Source organism: Megachile rotundata, chromosome 11 (genome assembly GCF_050947335.1).
Source record: "Megachile rotundata isolate GNS110a chromosome 11, iyMegRotu1, whole genome shotgun sequence".
NCBI lineage: Eukaryota > Metazoa > Arthropoda > Insecta > Hymenoptera > Megachilidae > Megachile > Megachile rotundata.
This window is the reverse complement of record NC_134993.1, coordinates 16,909,760-16,934,565: the sequence shown is the minus strand read 5'-3', so window position 1 is coordinate 16,934,565 and position 24,806 is coordinate 16,909,760. Positions and strand designations below refer to the sequence as shown.

At 47.3% G+C, this 24,806-nt stretch overlaps 1 protein-coding gene across 4 annotated transcripts in view; it reads left to right on the top strand.

Moving 5' to 3' along the window:
- ush (Zinc finger protein ush) overlaps window positions 1–24,806 on the top strand; it is a 120,766-nt gene that overhangs the window by 68,677 nt on the left and 27,283 nt on the right. The window contains exons 1-2 of one of the 4 annotated variants that reach the window (XM_076536815.1): window positions 11,372–11,695; window positions 12,768–13,275. The exons of 2 other annotated variants lie outside the window; for them this stretch is intronic. In XM_076536815.1, the coding sequence (XP_076392930.1) occupies window positions 13,206–13,275 (70 nt within the window). In that variant the 5' untranslated portion in view covers window positions 11,372–11,695; window positions 12,768–13,205. Of the gene's footprint in view, window positions 1–11,371; window positions 11,696–12,673; window positions 13,276–24,806 lie in introns of those variants that run through there. One more of the 4 variants, XM_076536814.1, reaches the window with a different exon arrangement.

Genomic DNA, 24,806 nt, shown 5'->3' with positions numbered 1-24,806 from the left:
CGATTTATCAGCGGCTTTCTCTCGATGAAAATAATAGCGAAACATAACTGGCGGAAAATAGAAAAATGAAGAGGTCCGGGATTGGCTCGGATTATCTATCTTCCAACGTGTTGCTATTATAGATTGTTTTTATATTGACTTTATGGAGTTGCTTTATACTTGTACGTCTCGAAAAATGAACCGCAAACATCATTTCTTTTCCATTCATTTATTTTTATTATATTTTATTTATTAATATTTATCTTTTCGTTCGTACATCGATATTCATTTGTTCTACAAGACGACGTTGGTAACTTTTATACATGTATAGTCCCGATCGATGCTGCATAGATATAATTGGCTTACCGCGAAGGAACCCGAAACGAACAACGTTAGCTCGAAAGAAATTTCTCCGTTTTACGTGTCGGAACGTCCGCGAATCGCGAGAAGGTGTAGTTGTTGGTCCAGGTTCAAGGGTTGAGAGAGCAGTCAGGGGGTTGGTAGAGGGTGAAAGAGGAGGGGATAGAAGGGGCAGAAGGGTAGCACCACCCAGGAACCACCGCCGCCGCCGCCCACTCGTGTGGAAAAATGATAGCAGCGTACTGACTGAGTGTCCGTGCTTCTGTCTCCCTCCAACTTTCCCATTGAAGCCTCTACGGGGGTGGTTGAGGGTGGACCGGCTCCCGGTACGTGGCTAGAGGGGGTTGGCGGTGGCAGGGCGAGAGACGAGATGCCTGCTCCCGATTCCCTTATCGCCACGGCACAGTTGTGTGTGCCTTTATGAAGATCTGTCAAACTCTACCCTCTTCCTCGCTCTCCTGCCACCCTTCCATCTACCCTCTTTCTTCCATCTCCGCTCTCTCCTTTCCCTCTCTCTCTCTCTCGTTGCTCTCCCGCGGGTGTTGCGGACCTAGGTGTAATCACGTATCGTGTATCTAGCGCACGTCGAAGCCAAACGCCGTTTCTCCGACTCCTTTCGCTTATCTTCGACTTCTTTTTTTTCCTGCTGGTTTATTTGGCTGACGTGGCAGGATGATACGCGACTGTCTGGACCTGGGAAATTGGCGTAAGTAGAATTATCGTCCGTAGGCAGAGGTACTGTACGCGCGAAAGCTTTAGCCGTGACGTTGCGACGCCTTGTTTGGCATCGATACGGGCACCGCTAAGAAACCGACAAATTTCATAGTATCGAACGCGGCGTACATACGTACAATTCGAGTACGATTATCATAGATGAAATTCGGCAGAGTCTGCATATCGATTGCGATAAAAGTAAATTTTGACAAGTTGAGCTTCGTAATAGGCATACTTGTAAGAGGTCGTAAACAGGAAACGTTTATCGCGAACTAATCTGTTCGAGCGAGGGAATACGTCGTCGGTGTAGCGTTCTTCTCGCGGGCAGATTAGAGGGTAGACTTGGGCGGTTCTCTTGGCAGAAGTTCGGATTATCGTGTTCGGATTCATTGATTCTCGAGAAGTAACGTCGCGGAGGGCGTCGCGGAGGGCGTCGTGAAACATCGTCGGAGAACTTGCCGCCATTACCGTGCCCGTTATCTGAGCATTTGAATGAAACTGCGATGTCCTACGACGTGTGATATCGACGCTCCTCTACTTTCAGCTAGTTACCGTTAGCACCCGCTAGGAAGCTACCAGACCGCGGTGATTCGACCGCGGCAGATGCCGAAGATTCGAACGGGATAACCGCGATTCACGGTTCTCGAACATCCTTCCAAATGGAGCATCGAATTTATCGACTGCTACGATGATCCTCTTATTCTCCGTCGCGATCCAATTATTTCTCTCCGACGAGAAAGGTTAGTCTATCGAAGAAGGTTGGGATAATCGTCGAAGAGATTATCTAGCGCGAGATTCTGGAGAATTAGAATTCTCTTAGGATGTCGCGAAGAAAATGTATTCGCTTCCTTCCCGAGGAGATTTGAGAGGAATCGCGGTAAGATCGCGATCGTAAGTAGAACCGTAAGAGGTGTTCGCCGCCGACGTGGATATTACCGTGCAGTGTCATAAATATTGTTCGGTGCGTAATTGGCAATCCAAAGGGTTAATTTCGCGGAACATAGGTCTTCCGAATTCCGCAAAACCAGTCTTCGCGAGCGTTGGCAAGGATGCACCGGGTGCAACCCTGAGTAAGCAAGTCGCCCAAGACGAGCCGCGTAAAGGCCAGCGAAGCAATTCATTAAACCTGCACGACCTTCGGGAGAACAAGCAGTTAACTCCGCCCATTTCGGCCAGACTTGTATTATATAATTATCCGAAACGAGGCAGTTCGAGGAGCGAGAGAGAAAGAGTTGTTGTACACTGGGCGTGAAATCCCGAGGAATTCGTTCGGATCTCCTCTCGGCCGGTTGGCTCTTTTATTCTTGTTGTTTCTCTTTCTCTCTAGCGGGGCTGCCAGTAATCCTCTTCAGGGTCGAAGGATTTCACGATCGCTAATGAGATTCCGAGTGTCAAAACTCGGCTTGGAGCCCCGGTCTCTCGAGCGCACGCACACGCATCCGACATGGCCACCAAATAACGGATCGTACCGATTAGATCGAGCCGATAAAGGTGTCCCGAGGTGGGCTACGGGTTGAACAGGTATACGGCACACCGAGCCCGGGCCGTGGACGTAGAACCTCGAGGAACCAGCGAGAAAGACGGAGACGAACGAACGGCCGAGAAGAAGAGGGAGAGGAAGTGGCCGAGGACGAGGGCAGCGAAAGATAAAGAGAGGACTAAAGAGCGGAGATTAGCGCTAATGCACCATCGAGGGAATGGGATGGTATGGGGGCGAGGTCCATCGTATCTCTCATATTTCAGACCCCCGTGACGTCCTCCGAGATACCGAATCATTCCCACCTAGAGCCCGTGTATTTTTAGACGCTCTCTTTTTCTTGCGCGTACCTTTCCTCTTCCGACTGTTCCTCTGATCGAGACATTTTCGGGATCGTTCTTTTCGCCTTTTCGCCTTTTCGCCTTTTCGAATTTCAATTTCGCTTCCTTCCTTCCATTCCGAAATAAGGAATTTCTAATATCGCAGTCAGTGCGAGTAAAAGTAATAGGAAATTTTCGAGCAACCGTTAAACTCGTTGGCCGAGAGATTATGCAAGAAACGAGAAGGATAAGAGGTGGTATCGATGCGTTAGATAACGTAAGGTGAATCGATGGCCTTTATAGGGGTTTTGATGTTCCAGCGACTAGGTTCGTGAAACCGAGGTTAATTCTTCAGAAGTCGACAAAGTCTCGCTGTCGCAAGGCTCTTGGCCGATTTTTGCCCAGAATAATTTTCCCAACGATCCGGTCGACAGAATGTGTGGGCAGAATACTTGTAAATCACTCGGTCGGTTGCACGGAATACCGTGAGCTCGCCGATATTTATCTGGCAGAAAACCGAGGGAAGCTTATTAGACTCGGATCCATGTACCTTAACAGACGTTCCTTATCTCAGGTGTCGACGCCTCGTGCGGAAAAGGTTAACGTCGGGACAAACGTTAACCTCCGATTTACGTTGCTGCTCTTTTCACCGGGGCCACCGCCGCTATTTCGCTATTTAGCTATTTATCGAAATAGCAGCCTCGATCGAGCTCGCAATTAGGCTCGAAAACCGCGCACGTACGCTTGCGAAATCGAATTCCACGCTCCTCGATGAAAATAATGTTTAAACCGCGCACATTTGTTAATACCACCTTCCATGTACCTACCATGCCGATGTAACCTAATGTTTCTTACGCTATGCTCTCGAAATCTTCGCTCGATCAAAAACGTGCTAAATTCCTGATAAAAATACGTGACATCTTATTTTTATCGCATCGTATATGTAGCTTCTCGTGATCAAGAACGTGGGAAATACGCTTCGTTAAGTAAGTTGGAGTAGGATCGGAATCTGATCGCGCCCCAATTAAAGTCGCAGTTAAGATGCGAGAGGAACATCGAAACGCGTCCACTTTTCAACCGATCGATAGAAAAAATCATGGTAGTTGGTAACACGCGGCAAAAGTAAAATCGCGATTCGCCCGGTAAGGTTGCAAATATCAAAGAGAGACAAGATGTCCAGATTTCCCGGTTAGCTTGTAAATCGCGGCATGTAACGTGGTCGCGAATTAACGACGCTTTCAGCGACTCGTTATCCGCTCAGGCTGTCCGCGCTATTCTTTATAGCATTATAAACTTCAGCCGTTGCATTATCGCGAACCGTTCGATATCTTTGCACTTTGTATTTTCTCGATCAATCGCCTGCGGCAATTGCGTCGATCGTTTCTTTTTTCCGCTTACTTTTTTCCGCTAAACAATTCGTTTTCGTCGCTCGACGGTTCGACGATGGAGCAAAAATTTATTATTCGGTTCGTATTCGTTAGGAAATAGAAGATTATATTAGTAGAAATTACGATGAAAGATTACATCGTTACACTCGGTTATCGGAAAACACGGTAGCGTTCTTCGTGGTCGAATTCCCGAGAAACGATAGAAAGAGTCAATTAGCAGCGCGATCGAGTAATCGATCGGGGTTGTTTTCGGCACTCTCTTAACCCCTCGTTACAACCGATCGTTCGCGCTAATGTCGACTCGTAAAAACAAAACAGAAACACAACGCGAAAGTGGTGTTATCCGTTCACGCGTACGAGCTTACGCGCCGCGTCCGTTTTGCATCGGCGAAAAAGAGAGAGGAAACGGGGGATGGAAAAGAGAGCCGAAGAGAAACGAAACATGGTCTCGGTACACGAGCGTCAGCAGCCAATTCACGCTGGCCAGATAACATCGAATATTTTTCGAGCGAATGTTAGCGAGAAAAAAAAGAAAGCGAGAGAAACGAGAGCCGGTGAACGGAGAAAGATAGAAGGGGGTTGTCGAAGGGGGTGAGACCGCGTGGGTGGAGGCCGTTAAAAGGCCTGGTACGAACTTTCGACAATAACCAACGTCGACCGAGCCGTTATTGAATTTTTATTGGCGACGACCAGTCAATTTGCGATTAAACCACCCTTTCTCACCCCCTGCAGCGACCAATGGATCGACGCGGTGCGGCGAGTTCTCTGTCGCGGCGATTCGACAGTTCGTTCGAAAAAGACAGCTCGTTTCTTTTCGACGCTCGACAGTTCTCGATGAAGTTCTTTCGAGAAATGCCGATTTCCGCGATGGATGAGACCGTTCGATGACGGGGAAATTATTGTGTCCGTCAGCCGGGATCTGGGGATGATTTCTCTCGCGCGGATGGCTTCTTTAGGGTAGCTCGACGTTCGATGAATTTTAAACGACAGCGACGCCGACGAAGAAAGTATTTGATGCTCTCCGAAGTTACAAATTGAATAATTATCGTTCGAACGGTGGTTTATGGAGGAGGATGTCGATGTCTGGCGGATATGCATTTTTCAACGCGATTCGTTAGTTGCGCGAGTTCCGGTCAGTAGTCGCTTACCGATCGACCTCTCGAACGTATTCGTAGAAAGGTTATTTCGAGTTTCCGCTGAAAGTTAATGGCTTAATGGCGAGTCGATGTTCGAGCTGCGCGGTGAATACACGCAGGACAATTACACGCTCTTCTCGTAGTTGGCTCCTTCTGTAGTCTGTTTCGTGCTAAGCGAACGATATCGAACAAACGCGTTATCTTATCACGCGGAAAGCCTCGTTTCGCCGTCGCGTCGGTTTCTTTTTCGTTTTCTTTTGCGCCGTCTCTCGTTGCTGTCCGTGCCTCCACCTCCGACGGACAGTGGATCCATTTATTCGCAAATGCCAAGGCCGAGGGAAAGATCGACGATCGCGAAGTAACGTGTAACGCGCATCGAAACGTGCGCGTGTACGAAATCGAGGAAAGACCGTTAGCGAACGATCAGTCGAAATAAAGAAATATACCAGCCAATTTCTAGCTCTCGACTCGAACAGAGAATTTCTAACGTTGCGAACATCCTGTAATAGCTGGTTGCACGATGTTCACGTTCGGAACGACTGAAATTCCGTTCCCATCCCCTTTGGACACGTGTCCAACCCTCGTAAAGGTAGGCGAGAATCGTTCCTCTTACGCAACAACCGGTTAAGTGGCATACGCCAACAGTCCATTAAGTCTACACGTGGTGCTTCCGGTTCTCGAACAGCCAAGTCGTTCCTGTTTCCTCGAGCGGCTCGGAAAGGATATACTCGAACACGTGGCAGGACGTCTTCGCTCTTTGAAACGGGATCTCGAACTCTTTTCTCGAGACACTTGTTACGTCGGAGATACACGAAGTTCGTAATTTGTAAATTTGCGAATTCACCAATATTTCCCAATATTCGTAATCCACGATTTCTCAACAACCACGAAAGCAACACTCGATCTTCTCGAAAGAAAGAGAAATATTCTGTTCCCGAGTCGTCGAATGCGTTAACGCAGAAAGGGGATAGACACGGCGGACAATGTTTTTTGTTGGACCGATCCGAAGAAGCCTCGGCAGAGAAGACGAAGGCAGGTTTTTTGCGATGTAACGTTAAATATCAGGGCCGTAAAGCCGAGCATTAGACGGCATTGTCGCGGTGTCCGTCGTCTTGCTACGTTACGTGGAAAGACTTTGACAAATCGTCGATCAAGCTCGAGGATCGGTCGCTATCTCGACCACTCTTCAGAGTTCTGCTGGAACTGGCCAGTGATCAGGATCTGGCAATCCATCCATTCAGGACTCCTGCTTCCGTTCGCGGCCCAGCCGCCCTGTTTCTACCATTAATTTCAAAGAGAACGATGGCGATGCTTGATACTATCGGACGTATCCTCGCGTAAAAGATCGTTTTCGCTATAATTGTTCCTACGTGGAAAGCTATTAACTCGCGATATTTTTCAACCTATCAAACATTTAACAAAATCTATGCATACGTTAGGAGTAAACGTTTCAACCCCTTTTTGAATCGTTACGCGCTTTGTTTTACGAAATTTCTTTCAAATTGTTCGTACTCGATAGAAATTTCATGCGTCGTTAAATAAACACGTTAAATGATCGCGACTGAAATTTTTCGGATCTTTCGAACGTTTTGTCGCGTCGGACGATCTCGAAAGCACTTCCGTCGTCGATAAAACGTGGACGGGTGAAATTGACCGATACATTTGCATGACCGGTCAAAATCGGCCATCTATCAGACGGGCTTTCGAGAGGCACGCTTCTCACCTGTCGACACAAAGGGGTGGATACGCGTTCACGGGGTGAAAACGACGTATAAACACGCGTGAGGGATGAACTGCGCCTCGTCGACCTCCTGACGCGATCGACCATCGGGTGTTAGATCACTCTTGACAGGATATCCGGTCCTGTTCCTTTCTATTTCCCGTTTCCAGTTTCAACGTCACATCGATTTTTTTTTACCCGAAACTTCTTCCGATACGGAGACCAGGCACGCGCGCGCGCCATGCGAATAGTCGTTCTCACGTGATATCGCGTGAAATATGGCCGGTGTATAATTAAAAATTGAATCGCGGTAAATCATCGCGGCGGAACTTTTCACCGAGGGTTGATCTTTTTTTACGAAAACAAGAAAAAGAGTACATAATTGGCTCGTTCAAGAGTAGCGTGCGTATTTATATTTACACATTAAAGATCGTACGTTCTGAAGGCATAATTTCAGTAATTACCGCGAACCAGGTACTTCTTTTTACTCGGTATATTTTTTTTTACTCGCTTGTTTCCTCCACTTTCAAAGAATGTAATGGGAGCGGTTAAGGCTTTCGTGATACTGTTCGGTAACTTTGATAGCTCGTTTCTGGAATATTTCACTCTGCTAAATTGCACGATTTCGTTTGAGAATCGAACAGAGAATCGCGTGTGTACGCAGCGCCTATTGGACTAATTCGAACGACGAATCCTTAAAAGAGCCGAGTCGTTTAAGCGATTTCCTAACGCTGAGTAATCGCCAAGCGGAGAGAATTTTCCCTGTACGGTGCGCAGAAAATTCAGCGAAACTCGTCGCAACGTTAGCGGCTCGATTACGCGAGCGTTTCGGGCATCGCGATATCCGCGCGCTGCACTTCGTCATCGTCCGAGCGTGCCCTCCGGTGAACGCCTAGGACGGTGAAAAAGAGCCGGACACTTTTTATCGTGGCGCGCAATTATGATTAGCTCCCGGTGGAGGAGGTGTCGCATCGCGGCGTCGCAGCACCGATTAGGACAACGGAGAGTTCGCCTCGTCAAAACCGCCCCGCGGAACAAATGGTCGCACGAGTCAGCCCCTGGAGCTCGCGGAAGAGCTTCCGTTCCTCTTTCTCTCTTTCTCTCTTTCTCTCTGTCTCTCGCTCGAGCTATTCTACGTATAGTATATATCGAGGATAAAGGACGAAGAGAGAGAGAGAGAGAGAGAGAGAAAAGCAAGGGTAGCAGGACGAGATTACGCAAATGAGAAATGACCATCAGGCTATCGGAGAACTTCGGTGCCGGCTGCTCTCGGCGTTTTGCGACATCTGCGACCGAGTATATACACGCCAGGACGACTATCGCGGAGGATGCTGCGTTTTTAATGCGAACCGTGGATTCTGCGCGTCCTGAAACCGACCGAAAGTCCAGCAGCGTTACGATAATGCTACTCGGAGTATCGCTCTTAGGGGATGCTATTAATTCTTTGTCTTTATTCGACGGTATTCTGTCAATTCGGAGAATATTCTCTGCGAGCGTTGCTAGGAAATGTTATTAGACATTTTGAAATTGGAAAGATTTATTATACGCGAATCGACGAATGCGCGAGTCGAACGATACGGGAAGCGTGGTAATCGAAATGTTCGTAAAGCGAGAAATATTAATAAACCGGAAAGATCGTGAGGCATGTACTAGATGCGATAACGCGTAAAGAAAGTAGAAATTTATTTGGACGGCGTTATCAGGAGACTCACGAATCAGTGGGCATGACTGCGGGCACGAGCGAGGACCAACTACCGTATCCCTGTCCATCTTTCCGGACAGATGAGAGCAGCGTCCAGATAAAAGGATATGAAAGATCGAGCAGAAAGAAAGAGAGAAAGGGTAAGGGTCTATCTCCGTCGTCGTCTAGACTGAAACAGGCAGACCGTTCCTGGATTTCCTCCCCGGGGACCGTCGATCTGCTCTCGGAAAAGAGACGCGGCGAGAAACAAGAGAGAATCTTGCGAGACAGTGAGACCACTGTTGGATCTGTTTCTTCCCCTCTCGGTTGCCCGGAGGATCTTAACGAATAAGATAACACGGCGCCAAGGAACTCTTCTTCTTCTTCTCCTCCTTCTTCCTCTTTCTTCGTTCCGCGCTCGTTCTTCGAGTTTCTCCAAACAGGCCCGGGTCACCGACACCGCGTACGTCGATCATCCATCCTTCGAACGGGTACCTCCTCCAATTATTTACCCGTGTATCCGAATCTCCGAGAAATCTCCAAATTATACCAAAGTAGGGAAATAGAACGATCGAAGATGTTTAATCGATTAATCGATCGATAAAACGTTAATAGGAGAAATATCGAATATATCGCGAACAATCTACACATTGTAGCAGTAACATATTAGCTACCTCCGAGAAAGACAATTATCGTTGACAAATGTGACACCTCGTAAGCACATTTGTAAGCACATATATCATTGCACCTATTCGATTCGTATCGATAGTTTCTAATCACGGACCGTCCTGCGGAACTATTAGCGGAACGTTAAAGAACGGAGAGAGAGTAATTAATCGGTAGTAAAGCGACCGAAACGATTTTCGCGGTTGACCGTAAATCATTCGAGGGTCTAATTAAAAAGGAACTCGCGAGAGGCGCGAGTTCGACTGGTTCCCGTCGATCGTCGAACCTTGCAAGGTTGCCGACGATAATTTATTGGCAGGTAATTAACGATCGTGCGAACGATAATTGTCCGCTTTCGCAATACGCTAGCCGCGCGTAACAACGAGAGTTGCGTAACGTCGAAAATCGACGAAAAGGCGATAAATGGGTCGTCGCGACGGTGAAAAGACGCGTCCATTAGCACCGTTAGGCGGGAATAAATTACGAGCATATAATTAAACGATCTGGTCGATCATTCGATTCTGTGAATTTATCACTTGGCGCAGGTTGAAACGATTTCAACCGGACGATTTGTCTTTTTGATGGAGTATCATTTATTTCGCGATGGAAAGGCAGAGAGGTTTGAATTATGCGGCCAAGTGCGAGAACCTGTTATTATTAAAAATGACTAGGGAACGTTTCGATGGCGAGAATGTAAATTCAATTCTGCATGGTAAATTATTTCCTGGTGTGTCGGGTAATGTGACAGAAATTTAACTAGCTTGTACGTGTAACCGTGTTCGTTTACGTTTCGTGTACAGATCGAAATTCCAAAATTCGATAGAGAATTAAGCAAACTTTTGAAAGGCCAAATCAATCGATTTGCTCGCGCACTGTCTTCTTCGCTGCTTCCTGTTCTATGCTGTTCACGATTTATCACGATTTATCACGATTTATCACGATTTATCCGATACTTGAATTCACCAAAAAATTTCACTCACTTTCTTTACGTCGACGAAGCACGTAAAAATACTTGTATAGGCGAAAAGAGAAATACCGCGGAAATCGATGAAAAGAAAGAGCAAAAGGTGACGGCGACGTTCGCGACGATTGTAAAATCTAATCGCGAACGTCGAAACGAGCCGTCGTTGAGACGCGAGGAGACAAAGAGTACGGTTATTAGCTACACAACCCGTTCCCTACGTGTCTTACGATCGTCCTTATCGTTATCGCCATTAGTCACGGAGCCTGGGTTACGAGTATCGCCGAGCGTTATCGTTATCCGTTATCGTGCCACGCTATCGGCGAAGTTCAAGCTTCGTGACGACGGTGACAGGAGGTGCTCTGGTACCCCCCTATATACACCTATACATATATCTTTACGGTTTTCTTTTCCTCGAACAACCTACGTAATTCGCAGGATTCGATATTGAAATATGCGCGTATCAGCCTGTGAGTATCGCTATCGATCGATAACGATATACTCGTTTACTGGCGCTACGATAGAGTTTGTACGATAACTCTATGCCAGTTCGTTTCGTCGTTGCTGGTTTATTAGAGACGCGGGTTAAGGTAGGACAAGGACTGTACGGCTTTCGGAAGTTTTCTCGATTCTGCGAAGCGCAGACCTTCCCTGCCAAAGTGTCGGAAAACTGAATGATCCTATTAGAAAATTTCCTTCCGAACGAATTCGCTTACCGAAAGAAGCGCGAAACAAGCTAAAAAGAGTCGATCGTTCTTCGAATAATCGTCGGGAGACAATGAACGATTCACAGCCCTTCCGAGAACGCCGTCGGCGTTGAAGCGTGTAGTCAGCTTCGTCCTGGCTTAGCCGCGAAAGGGAAAAGCGGAATGTTTGCTCGGCATTATCGTGAGGTAACAGAACGCGAGGAGAACGGAGAAAGAGAGAAGGAGAAAGGCAGCTGTCCTGGGACGGAAACGGAGAGAGAGGCGAGTGATAACAGGTAGCCATTGCCATGGGTCTCGGTGCCGTTTGGAAACCAGTGATAGTGTTTCCCTGCAACGGCGAGCATCTCGCTGCGGTTTCGTCTTCGCCGTCGCTTTTCAAGCACACCCGTCGTCGGAAGCCTCGCCGAAAAGCCTCCTCGCGTTAATCGCGTGCTTCTCACTGTGCCGAAAGATCATCGACCGCTTCGGATCGTTGAGTCGAAGTTCCTACACCGAGTTGGATCATCGGATCGTCGACGAAATCCGAGAGCAAGTAGATAAATAGGCAAAGAGGCGCGAGGGAAGAAAAAGAAAGGCAGTGAGTTTGGTAATTATCGTACTTCTGGAAGCGGAACTTCTGCAAATAGAAAATATGCTGGACAAATTTCGTCGGATTTAGAAGAATCGTCGTTGCGTTCCTTCGAGTGGATGCATATTTCGCTTAAATTTTGTGCGACATTTATGTCGTATAGTGAACAGAAATCATTTTCTACGAATCTTTCGTAACGCTTCGTTTACCTATTTCGTTTCTATTTCATCCCTCTTAAATTCGTGAAATATAAACGATAGAGTTCCGCTTTGAATTCGGTACATCGAAGACACGTTTCGAATTTCGGAATGACCAAATAGCCAATTAAGCCCATATAAATCAGCGAGTCGACAAACGATTAAATGTAAAAATCGAGGAGAAAGACTATCGTCGTGGAGCTGCATTTTCCGCAGAAAATCGTAGCGTGATCCCAGTGCTGTTTGCGAGTATCGTTGTCGGCATTCAATTAGCCTTATCGTGGTCCAGGTACGAGACGTTATCGGTCGCGAGCCAATGGCCAGCCGTGACGAAAATTTGAGCGTGACGCGTAACAGGACAGGGGTGGCTCCTAATTGTCGAGGGTACCGCGCAATTAGCCGGCAGTTTTCCGAGCGGATCGCTTTTGCGCGTGTGCCCGATCGATAAGATGCCGATCGTGGTACCGGCGGCTTATCGAGCAACGAGAGTGCCCGATAAGAGTGTCCCCGTAGCTGTCGGGCCGAGCACACGGCTCGGCCGCGATACGCGGATTATCCGCGCGGCTCGTTTATTCCCGTGGTCGCAGCTACAACCACCGCAAAATCGGTCCACTTCGATTTCGCCTCGAAACTACCACGCGAGACCAAAGGATACCGAGATCGATATACGCCGATCGAACACGCCACGCATATCACCGAGTTTACCAATTTCTATCTATATTAGCGAATTTCTATTTTCTCTTCTCTGTGTATTTATTATTTTCTAAAGTTACGTTCCCTACGTTCTCGCGTTTCAGGTAGATCTCTCTAGATCGATGTATCCCTTGATCGTTAGGACAGCAAATTGTTACACATTCGAATCCCTAGATTGTTACGTTAAAAAATGTTGACAGTTTTTAGCCGACACGTTTATGGCTGCGAGATAAATTAAACAAAGGGAAGTCGTGCCTGAAATCGCTCGTGTATTTGAATAAACACACGAAGAGGGAAGGAGAGATCGATGCGTGTCGATAGAATCGCAAATATCGCGATAGTCTGTCCGGAGTTCGTGTCGATAACGTGGCGCTTTATCGGTTCGTGATCGAATCAGATCACCGCGTTGATCGGGGCCACCTTGAAATAGGCAGAGCGTGTTGTCGACGGTTGCGCGAGGTTGAGTCACGTCGAAATCGCTGCTGTGGCCTCGAAAAACCGTAGGGTAAATCAACCAGGACCAGAATTTCACCAACTATCGAGTCGACGCGAACGCGATGTTCGAATCTGTTCGCGAAACTGTGACAATTTGAAACGACAAAGTGGAACATCTACGGAATCTTGTGCTAGTGTTTGACATGAGTTTACTGTTGTGGAGGCAACGGAGAGCCAGCCAATTGAAGGGGGATGCTTCTTTATCTCTGACAAGTGAGTATAAACAATTATTCTCAATCGCGGTCGTGTTACGAATCTATACATATTAGTTCGATTATAGTTCCTTTCATATATCCGGTGCAGTTTGTATTTACTACTTGGACAAATTCATTTTGCTTTCGTACTATATCGAGAAATATCGCGATACTTTGATACCGAAAAGAGTTTAGTCGAAATTGTTTATACGCACAGATTTTTTAACGATTAGTCGATTATCATATTACCACTAACGAATCGCGTTAAAATCTATCAATTTTATTTGACCCTTTCCATTATTATATTTACACGAAATATTAGATTGATACTAAGCAGTTTATTATTGATATAACACATTAAATCATTATCGATTCTCTATGTAAAACATCGATGATACGTGTACGGTTGATAATCGATTTCCTCCTGTAAAAGAAAAGGCGACTATTTTCGCGTCGTTCATAGAACGCGCAACAAACGTATATACGACACGTAACACGAAAGTTCCGTTTCGTGCGTTGTCAGTCGATTATCTCTCTATCTTCTCAACAACCTTATCTCGTGTAAACTCCAAAACTTCCCTGCACAATTATGTGATCGTAGCTCATCGCTGTCAACTTTTAGCTGCTTCAACTTCTACCGCGCGTGTTCGCTACTCGATAACGATCGTTAAACGTTACATAGGATATTGTAGTGCGACTTTTTGCAAACAATTTCGATAATTCGCGCTATTTGTATGAAATTTTTAAAGCGTGACGCGCGAGCGCGTATCGACATTCGCCGATCAGCAAAACCGTCTGACGAATCGAAAAAACGTCGAGTAGCGTATAATGGGCCCGCTAAGGAAAGATCGTTGGAGAAACGGCGATTCGCAGTATATAGATCCGGTAGTGAGAATCGTTGACCGATTCGACGAGGGTGATCGAAAGCAGGCGAACAGAGAGAAAAAGAAGGAAAGGGTTTCGTCGAACGTTGGCTGCCGGTCGCGGCCTCGGAGCGTTAATGGGAGGAGTTCATTAAGATCGCGCGATTACCGGCTTATCGCGGCTAAGCGAGGCTCGTTACTTTACCGTGACGTCACTTCCTCCCTGTGTCGCTGGCATCCTCGTACGTTGCCTCTCTTCCCGTCCGTTCTTCCAGCTTTTTGCACGCCTTCTCTTTTGTTCCTCGAATTCGAACTTTTGACAATTTTTATCGCGCTCGAATCGAAATCTTTTATTACCGTACAACCAATTATCTGACGTGTAAAAGTAACTGGATCAATTGTTTCATCTCCACGATGGAGTTACCGTTTCCTGGAAACGTTCCGTAACCTGTTCTCGGAATTGATTCCTCTACTCGTTTGCAATTTTCTTCCCAGAATCGAAAGTAGTTATCGAGGCTTCGTAAAAACGCTTCGATAACTATTTCGTACGACGATTCGTTAATCAGTACGATATATTACCCCTCCCAATCGCGCGATGACGTCGGAAAATTTGTGGAAATCACGTAGCGTCGATGCGATTATTGCTTTCTACGTTATTACGTAGCAGTATAACGATACGTTATATCTTCGAATCGATCAGATTGTTTGAAACTCGATTCGGACCTGTCTTAATGGACCGAACTGCAACCAAGATCTAGGAAGCCTGGAGCGGGTACGTTTGAATATTCATCAGAGTTTAAGTCGGAGACACGTAAGAAAAGTTGTGTAAAGAAGCTCTTCGGTGAATTTACTCGGAAAACGTTAATCCCAGAAACGAGGTAACCGTAAAAATTATTACGCGTTCGGCCGGAAAGTTGAAACGCTTACGCAAAGTCGTTGCAAAGATGAATTTATCATAGCTCCGCCTAATCTACGGTTGTTTCGTAATTGAAACCGTTCTCGAGCGTATCATAATCGCGGTAACAGATATAGAATTGTTAGAATCAAGATGATAGCTATCGTTGTCGGTCTTCTACGATCGTGTTTACTTCGTAATCGCGGTATCATCTAGAGATCGATCTTATTGTCGAGCCGCGATAAGCTCGATAAATCGTCTAGACGACGATTAGTTGTAAGAACGGGCCAGATCCGATCGAGATCTGGTCATTGATCGATATCGTCCGCTCGTCGCTCGCTTATCTCTTCTCTTGGACTTTGTCTCTTCTTCTGTTTGTTGATACCGTTCTGTCCTCCTACGAGTCGATTTCTTTGCCAATAAATTGTATACTCGACTCTCGCGGTGTATACAGCGTTATCGGGATCGGTATATCGTGCTCGATTGCTCGATGACGTTCGATCTTCGATTTACCGTCCGATAAATCATCGTTCCGTGACCGCTCGACGCGAGAATGGGATAGGTCAACTTGTTTCGTACGAGTCGAAGAAATTTCTATCGAAGTAGAAATAAAAAGAACGTCTCGATATATTCGTAAAGCGGCATGCACCGGCACGAAGAGTAGTGGGATCGCTTCGATCGACGACGTTAAACGATCGATCGCTCGTTACCTTTGCCCCTTTGCATCGCGGCGCAATTAATTTCGTGGCGAAGAAGAAGAAAAAGAGGAAGAAGGGAGGAGGTTGGTGTGTTCAGAGAAGCCGTCAGTATTTCATAAATAAAGATACAAACGGGCGGCCTGGCAAATAAACTTACAAAGTATTGGAAGCCCGTGGCTGTCCGTCGATGCTCACCTATAATCTCGATGTCGACCTACGAAGGACGAAGAGAGGAGAAGGACGAAGAGGGTGGGCAAGGTGGATCGATAGATGGATCCATCGATGGGTCGATTCATCGGTAACACGCCTCTGCCGATCGGAGCCGTGGGCTCGCGAAGCCCCGCAAGAGCATCGGGATGAAAGAGAGTCGGCGATTCGTTGGCTCGAAGGATACATAGTAGAACGAACGAGAGGAGCGAGAGAGCCCGGAGGAGCCCGGAGGGGTCCCTCGTTGCACAATTATCTCATTTGCCGATCGGACCCTCCCACGTGTTAATTTGCTTGTTGGTTAACCCGGCGTCCCTCTTATCGTTTATTTCGTTCTTGCCTTTCGTGGAACCCTCTCTTCGCCCTCCTTAACGTTTGACCGCCTTCTTCTTCTTCTTCTTCTTCTTCTTCTTCTTCTTTCTTCGGCCTTCCCTCGTCCTCGAAATCGCGGCACCGATCGCTTCGACTCAAGTCCGCCCGCCTCGGACACTGCCAGACGATCGACGATGAAACCGCTTCACGACCGAGAGGAAATTGGCCCTGGTGAACGAACTGCTTCCAAATCCAGGCTCTGCAACGTGCTCCACCATTTTAGAATTCGTTGCTCCGTTCGTTCGACTTTGACTCGATCGCGAAAGAACCTGGCTTTGCTTCGTGTAACGAGCACTAGCCGCGGTTCCGTATTCCGAAATTCGAAATGAAAAATTTCCAAATATTCGAACGTACGAAAGCGAGAATTTTGAACGTTTGTAAAGTCGGATTTTTGGCTAACGAAGGAACTGGACGTTGGAACGAACCCTAGTAGCGAATTAAAGGTAAAGGCTGGGGTGCAGAAGGAAGGGTGAGGCAGAGCGAAGAGTGGAGGCTGATAAACCGGGCAGATATCGCGGCTCCAAACATTTGCCCGCGATAAGATCCCGTATCTCCTGAGAAAGCCCGGTTTTTATGCCGGTGCACGTTCTTCGTGTCCGTTTCTCCGCGAAAGCAGGCAGCCGCTGTTGCAACGAGCCAGAAAGAGAGCGCGATATCCGGTTAGCCGCAAGTCGAAGAAGGAGAAGCATAGAAGACCGTGTCTGGCATGGGCCCACGGTGTTGTGTTGTAGTACCGGCTTCAGATAGAGATAGCTATTTTTAATGGAAGTTCCTTCGAGTGCTCGAGTGCCGATAGCCGGCCTCCTATCTGCCGGCTGATATTTTTAATATCGGAAACGGCCAGATGGGGTGGCGGAGGAAGAGAGCTTTGCCAGATAAACGTCTCTCCTTCTCTCTTTCGTCGACTCGCCGATAGCGTGGATCCTCCTGGCTGCTGTTTATCTCTTTTCCATCCATTTTTCCTCCCTCACGGTCTACCGTGTCCATGGCGTTGGACCCTTTTTCCATCCCGATCTGTTCCTCGTCGGCGTCGAAATCGCGACGACGAACACTCTCGCAGAGCGTTTTTCTTTCGGAAATTCGAAATACCCGAATAGCGATAAATTCCGTCGCGAATGATCGCGAACGGTGTCGTTGACGCTGTCAGAATCTGCTGGACCATTATCGAGGATCTAGAGCCAACAACAATTAGCCGGGGGTCAGAGTTCGGAACTCGGTGCTGGCCTGCCAGGATGGGCGGGTTTGCATCGCATCGAGGGCGATCCGAGTAAACAAATCATAAAGGCCGACGTGAAAGGCCTCCTCGCGGACGATCTCTTTCTCTCGCCGTGTACCTGTCCGTTGATCTGATCTCTTCGTGCGTGATCCGACCGTAATAAAAAGGAGGGAGAAAAAAAAACGAAATTCTTCGAAAGAAAAATTACGGAGAAACGATCGCATCGTGCGAACTTGTTTCGCGTGGATCGTAATACAATCATCGGCGCGAGATCGGTGTTCTTTATCTTTTTTAGATTGATTCTTATTAATAACGAACCAATTATACTACTATGGTAGCTTAGTGGCATTACATCTATTCTCGCGCGTCATCGAATCGTTTCGGCATTCGAACGATCGAAAGTGGTCCGTTTGATCCGCCAAATAATCGAACAATAGATTTTTGCCGATATTCCACGGAATATTCCCATCTTATTCCTCGAATGCGTGAATCGTCCGTGCTCTTGGAAAATTTCGTCTCTCTTTTTCGCCGTCTCTCCTCTCTCTCTCCCGTTGTTCGGTCGAGCTGTTATCCTTCCACGGGATGAGAACCCGAGATGCCCTCCTACAGATACAAATGGATACCTATGCCAACGGCGCAACCTGTTATTATACATTCCCCTATACAAACAACGTGTTAATCGGGCCCGCACCCTGACCAGCTCCCTCTCCATCCCTCTGTCGGATACGCGGCGTCGAGAACCGATTTATCGATCGCTTCGCGTGCGCTTCTTCTTGTTCGTTCGCCGGTATCGCGCCGCTAAATTGGAATGCACCGATCCTACGTTTCTTCGCTTCAACTTCGTTTCGACGGCTCTAATAAGTCTGAAACTGGCGCATAAAATTGTCTCGGATCCCTTTTGAACTTAAGACGACTACCTCGAACGACAGTGACCGGTGGGTGAGCCGGAATTTAATCGGATCGCTCGTCGCGAAACATCCTACAATTTGCAACAATGGAGAAGAAAGAAGCATAAAAAGCGTAACGGCAAATATCGAGAGAATAAAAAGGATGAAAAAGTATCGATCAGAAACGGAAGAAGCTTCGGCGCGCAGAGTGAGACGAGAGAGTAAGATCGGGTATCTGCGTTGCATCTTTGGTGCACGTTGCTTCGTGGTCCGGTCTCGATGCACCTGGTGCTCATCGTCTCGATCTCGAAGGTGCCTCGGGCCTACCTTCTCTCTTCCTCTTCGTCATCGAGAATCTTCGGTATCATAAGCGGCGTAACCCTCGTAAGCGTCTCGAAACGCCCTGAAAATCCACTGTGAATCGTTGTAGGATCGATCTACCAGCGATCCGTCCTCGATAACTGACCAAATCCCTAGGAATCCTGGTGCATTATGAAAAAGTCTGGTAACTCGCGGCTAGGTTCCACGTTACGACACGTCGTTAAGAGAAGGATCTCTTGTTCGAGAATCTCTTCTTGTTCCTCGTACGCTCGGGACTTTGTTCGTTTTACGGCTACGAGTAACATCGTGAAATTGAATTACTCGCTGTCTACGATCAGGCGAGGGTTATCGGGTTTATCCGGTGCCAACCGAGGGTTGCTGAACGATTCGAACGTTTCTGGAAGAATAGTTCTCTCGTCGTGAAAAACAACGGTTGCTTCCGTTTCGCTGGGAGACGCGTTCGACAATTACCCGAATCCTAAATAAATCTGATCGATAATCGTAAATCGCGTTGTCGAATGCTCTAGTTTACTTCGACCTTAGTTAGTCGGTCGTACATTGTCGGTGTAATTTCTTAGCCATCAGACGAAGAATTTAGAGGGCCTATCCTGCGGGAAACTCTGGAGCGGCAACGAGCTTTTCATCGAGTCATTAGTTACCAGCTCCGCGACGACTTCCCGTCGAGTTATCGGCCACTTATCGTATTTAAACGGCGATATTAATCGATTATTGATAGCGACCGGTGTCCCATAATTTCACGGATCTTAGCCCGGAGCTCTCTCTCGATGTTCCCATCGAAGTTGTTCCTCTTAATTCGAAATCGTTCGTCTCGGGAACACGCTGTTACCTACGTCTTACCGACGATTTTAACGAACGAATAAAGGCTTATATTTCGAACGTTTCCACCGATAAAGCACGCGTAACATCCACAAAGGCGACGAGCTTTTCATCGAGCCGTTAGCCGGATAGAAGATAACGATAGCAACTACCCCATGCCGATTCGACGAACGCGGTCGACTTATCGGACACCTCTGCATGCTAACTCGCGCGACACGATCGCGTTAAACGCTCGCTAAATCGCCGCTTATAGCGATTACAGTTTCTGCGATTTATCAACTTCTTCGCGCGAATTCCCCTTCGTACTAATTCTTTCATAAGGAACTTTGCTCTTTCCGTTTGGTCTCCCGAGTCGCGTACGCGTCGCACTGTTCCGTCGCGACGATAGAAAATATTGGAAAGTAACGATATCAAATTCGATAAATACAGGGATGAATATTACGCGTTAACGAGATAGTGGCGGGCAGTTTTGAATTTCATCGGATGAAACGATTCCCCCCGTTCGGGACATCTTTCTACGTCGCCTCTTTCGTGGTAGTCCAGGCGAGGAACCGTGGCGAGATAAAAATAATAAATCATCCTGTATACGAGAGGCGAGACGCACATGCATTGCCGATTTCTCCGGTATCGCGACCCGATACGGAAATGGCTCAGCGAGGAAAGCGATAGGAAGAGGGCCGAGGAATTTGAAAAATCTTTAATTTCATGAAATGGAAGAAGAAATCATCGTATCGTGATATCGTGCGACATAAATAAGGATATTTTGTACGGAACGCTGCATCTATTAAAATTGATCAGAAAATAAGAGAAATAATTTTCCGTACACGAATATTTTTCCACGAAAATGAAGGATATCTCGAATCGCTCGACGTACGAGCGAACGTCGAGCAGATTTTTCTGCTCGAACGTACATTAATCATAATACGTGCCTAAGCTTGATTCGAACCTCGCATAAAGACGTCCCCGATACTCCCTGGTTGCCGTACACGTTGCACACATCGAACCAAGGGGTCGCGGTGCGAGACAGCGAGAGCCAGGGGAGCTTCGATATCTCGAACAGCTCGCATCGATTAATAACCCGCAGTCGTTACGGGAGATAAGGAAATGCTGCGTCTTTCGAACGGTGTTGAGAAATTTCCTCGACTTTCGGTCAATTTCGAGAATTTCACGCTTGGAGAATATCGAATTTTCGAACGAACGGATCGCAAAATGTTGAAAATTTCTTCCGAGCCATAAATGTTGCAAATGTTGTAGAACTGCAAAGCGTAAAGCGGCGAATTCGGTTGTTGTCTCGGTGGTTACAGGACGTTCCGCGATAAATCATGGGAATCGTCTCGCGGATGAACCACGGATTCCTTTTCCAGAAAAGATACGAAACCGAGAGGTACCGAGGGGTACAATGGCGAGATACGGTTGCCGCACCATTACCCACCCACCAACCACGACACGTAGACAACCGACGTCGTGCACTTTGTCAACTTTGTATATCAATCAACCGGCTCGGTAATGTTCCTGGGACGTAGTCGAACCAGTCGATAAAGGACATCGATGCGACAACCAAAGGAGCCGATGAGCCGAGTTACGCGATAATGCATCCTTTTGGATTTTATTTTTCGCCTCGACGATTCTACGAAATTAACCAACCGATACATCGATCGTCGTAACGGTAACGCGTTGCGACGCTATCTTCGAACCAGCTATTTTGTAAGTTTCGCGGACACGAAAAGGCGTTTCTATCCGATTAGTAGAATTAGTTAGGAATTCGATAATTTCGATTCGGAGACGCGAAAATTGGTCGGAAAAGGGGGAAAAAAAATCGAGCACCCGGTATAAAACATCCCCTTGGTCGATCCGTGGCACGTTGTCGGCTCTCTTCGACACCCTTTCTCTTCACCCTGTCAGGGCGAGGAATTCCTCGGAATTCCGCGGCTGGTGACTGGCGGTGGCGACCGCGTGCGCTTCGCGATAAGCTCTCTTCGAAACCGGCCCCAACACGAACCTGTTCGTTGGCCGTCATCGCGAAAACGCTCTCTCCCCGCGAAAAGTTTCAGGGGTTGCATCGGTGCCGAAAGCTCGGGCTGAGTCGTGACCGATCGATCTCCTCGCAACCCGCGGATTTCGTTATCTTCATCCCCTAGCGTCGATATATCTGATCGGACGGGGGAGAGTTCTCTTTCCCCTTTCAGGTTAGGCTAACTGCGGTAATTTTAAAACGATCCCGACCTTATTTATGATCGCGAACGAACGAGAGCGTAGTTGGAGATGCCTGTCTTATCGGACACCGCGGCCGATAATTGCTCGGTTTTTGTTCACCGCTTTCGTGCTTGGACGCGAGTTTCGAACGGTGTTTCGCGATTGCGATGCCACGAGTTTTCTACAGTTCGATCATCAAAAGGCCGAACAGCCTTTTGAAGGATTGAGAAACGTCAGGCGATCGTTTTCGCCATCGGCTTCGAGAATGGTTCACCCTTCGTCCTAACGAACGAATTATTACCGAAATAAAGTTTCTTTCGAAATTTCCGAATATCCGAACCCCCGAAATAATGCGCGAGACGATAAATTTCCCGAAAAGCAAACGATTTTTCTATTAAATTGGCAAGTCGCGAACGTCCACCGATAATCGACGCCAGACTCGATATTAGATTTGCTTTGAATCGCGTTCGCGAGCAAGCCCCTTCGTCAGGCTGCTATCGGTCGGCATAAATCAGCCGGGCGATCTTAATAAATGCACGAGAACGACGTAGCGAGAGAAGTAGGGGTTTGGTCGGGTCTGGAAAGAGTGGAATAGGAGTTAGTAGAGGGTGGGTGAGAAAGAGGCGTTGAGGGGTTGAAACGCGGCGAAAAGGGGAAGGATGGATCGTATGAAACGTCGGGGTGGTTGGTAGGCAGCTAATATCCTCCTGGCCGCTATCCCTAGGCTCATCTCAATAAATTCAATATACTTGTGTAAATCGGAACTCCCGAACATCCCCGTCGAACAGCGCCAGACTCACCCTCGTAGGAGATGAGCTGCTAGCCCCTCCTGGTTACCTTCCACCGTCTCCTCCGCACCGAACCGATAATGTATCGGTTATTGATTACCCGTAATGAGTCGGTCGCTTCGCTTTTTCCAACGATACGCTTCGATTCTCCCCGCGCACGAGACTTCGAAATTCGGATAAATAATTGCTACGAACGTTGTTCTTGGATTAAATAGTTATTACAGCGACATACGCTACTTTTTTCATCTTTAGCAACAATGGAAATACGCTAATACTATGTTTGTTTCGATTGCAGGTAAGTTTGAGAAACTACGCAAGGGTTCATTCGGTGATTGTTGCGTCGAAAGAAAGAAAAGAACGTGTCATCGTCTCGTAAGTGATCGATATTAATAATTTAACTGTGTGAAAAATGTGTACGTCGCGAGGATATCGTTGATGATATCCAGCATGCAATTTCGTCGGATTTTATCCGAGATTTTTCGAGGCTGACCGACGCGAGGAGAGGCGAGGCGAGGCGTCGACGTCGCGACGATTCTCGAGGGTAATCGGTGCGGCAGCCTGAGGAGTCCTGCGGATTCTGCGGCTCTGCGAGAGCGATTCGAGTTGTCCTTATCTTCGGCGACCAGCCGTGGTTCTACAACTTAACCCTTCCAAGGCAACACGGTGCAGAGATTACCTTTGCAACCCCGTTTGCTTTCTCGCTCTTTTCCTGGCCCCTTCGATCCACCTCTTCCACCCTGTCCTCGGTTCTCCGCCCAGAGAAACGTTTCGCTTTTTCAAATGTCCTTTTGGCTTTCCAGATATTCCAGAATATTTCAATGATTCCATCTTCGTTTCATTTTTACTTCTACGTCCCTGATTGAAAAATTCCTTTTTCCTCTTATCCGTCCGCAGCGGTGTTCCTTTCGAACGTTCTTTAACTCGATAGCTATGTATATATCGATATTATTATCAACGTATGGATCGAAGTTTGACGGCCTAAAGTGACAGAATAAAAATTGAAATGAATTTTAGTTTCATGGATGTCGATTTTGATCGAACAAATATACATTTCTCCCGTATCGCGATGCATACGTGATTGAAAAAGAGTTTGAAAAAGAGGTGACAAGGAGCTGGCAGCGTTCGATAAGCCGCAGGATAAGAGAGCATCGACGAATATAAACATGAAAATCGAGTGGAAGGAATTTCTCTTCTTCCTGATGTGGAACCAGATCACTGGCTGCGCGATTCGTGCGATGAAAATTTCATCTTGTTTGCTATTGAAAGTACGTAGTTTCTTTTCATCGGAGCATTAATCTTTTAATCGATGCGTCGTAAAAGTGATTTCGAGACACCTTCCTGCGGTGAATTCGTGTCAGATTGTAGAAGTTGTAAAATCAGCCATCGAGAGAATATCGGTTGAAAGTAGAACGGGCGAAAATGTGAATGTTCGGCAAAGAGCCACCCTACCGATGGCTTCGACTCTACGCCCTCTTGCGCGTTCCTCGCGCCACACCGAGATTCGGACGCGTGGGGGTGGTATTTAGATATTCTAATGGCCGCCTGATAACAAGACGCCACGGCGCGCGAGATAAAGACGACGCCCCCGTCGAGGACGCGACGCTGCGCGTCGCTGATAACGCGAAGCACCGCTCGTTGTTTACGTACACGACGTTACGTGGACGTGGTGTAAAGGTATATCTCTGTTGGAGGGTCGGTGTGCGTGCACACGTGCACAGCCTGCGATTATTGGTGCAGCGAATATTAATGAAACGATTACGACGAAACGACCGTTCGTAAAAAGCTGCTTCAAGATTCTTCGTGAAAATTCAATCGCTTCTCATCCTAATTTCAAACATTATTATATAATTTCGGTGATTTGTCGCTAGAATTTTTCAATAGTTTTCAAATTTTTATGCGGTCGATCGTTTTGCAATTGATCGAGTAAAGACAAATAAGACTCGGTAGAATCCCGGCAAAGCCAGAACACGTTTCGTTTTACGATTCACGTATCGGACTCATCGTTGTCCATCGACGAACGTAACAGCGCCTAAAACGGGCCCATTTACGAGTCTCTAAAAGCCCGTATCCTATTCGCTACAAGCTATAGAAACTAATCAAAGCTCCGAATCGCGAAGCACGAACCGGATAGGATGGATAAAAGAAACGATATGTCCCGATATCGATCGTAAACTGCTTATCCGACGTATCCGAACGCTTCTTCCGTGGTGTTTTATCGGCGTGGTTCTCGCGCGCGAAGAAATGCCCGCTCGAGCGCGAAGCGTCTCCGATTA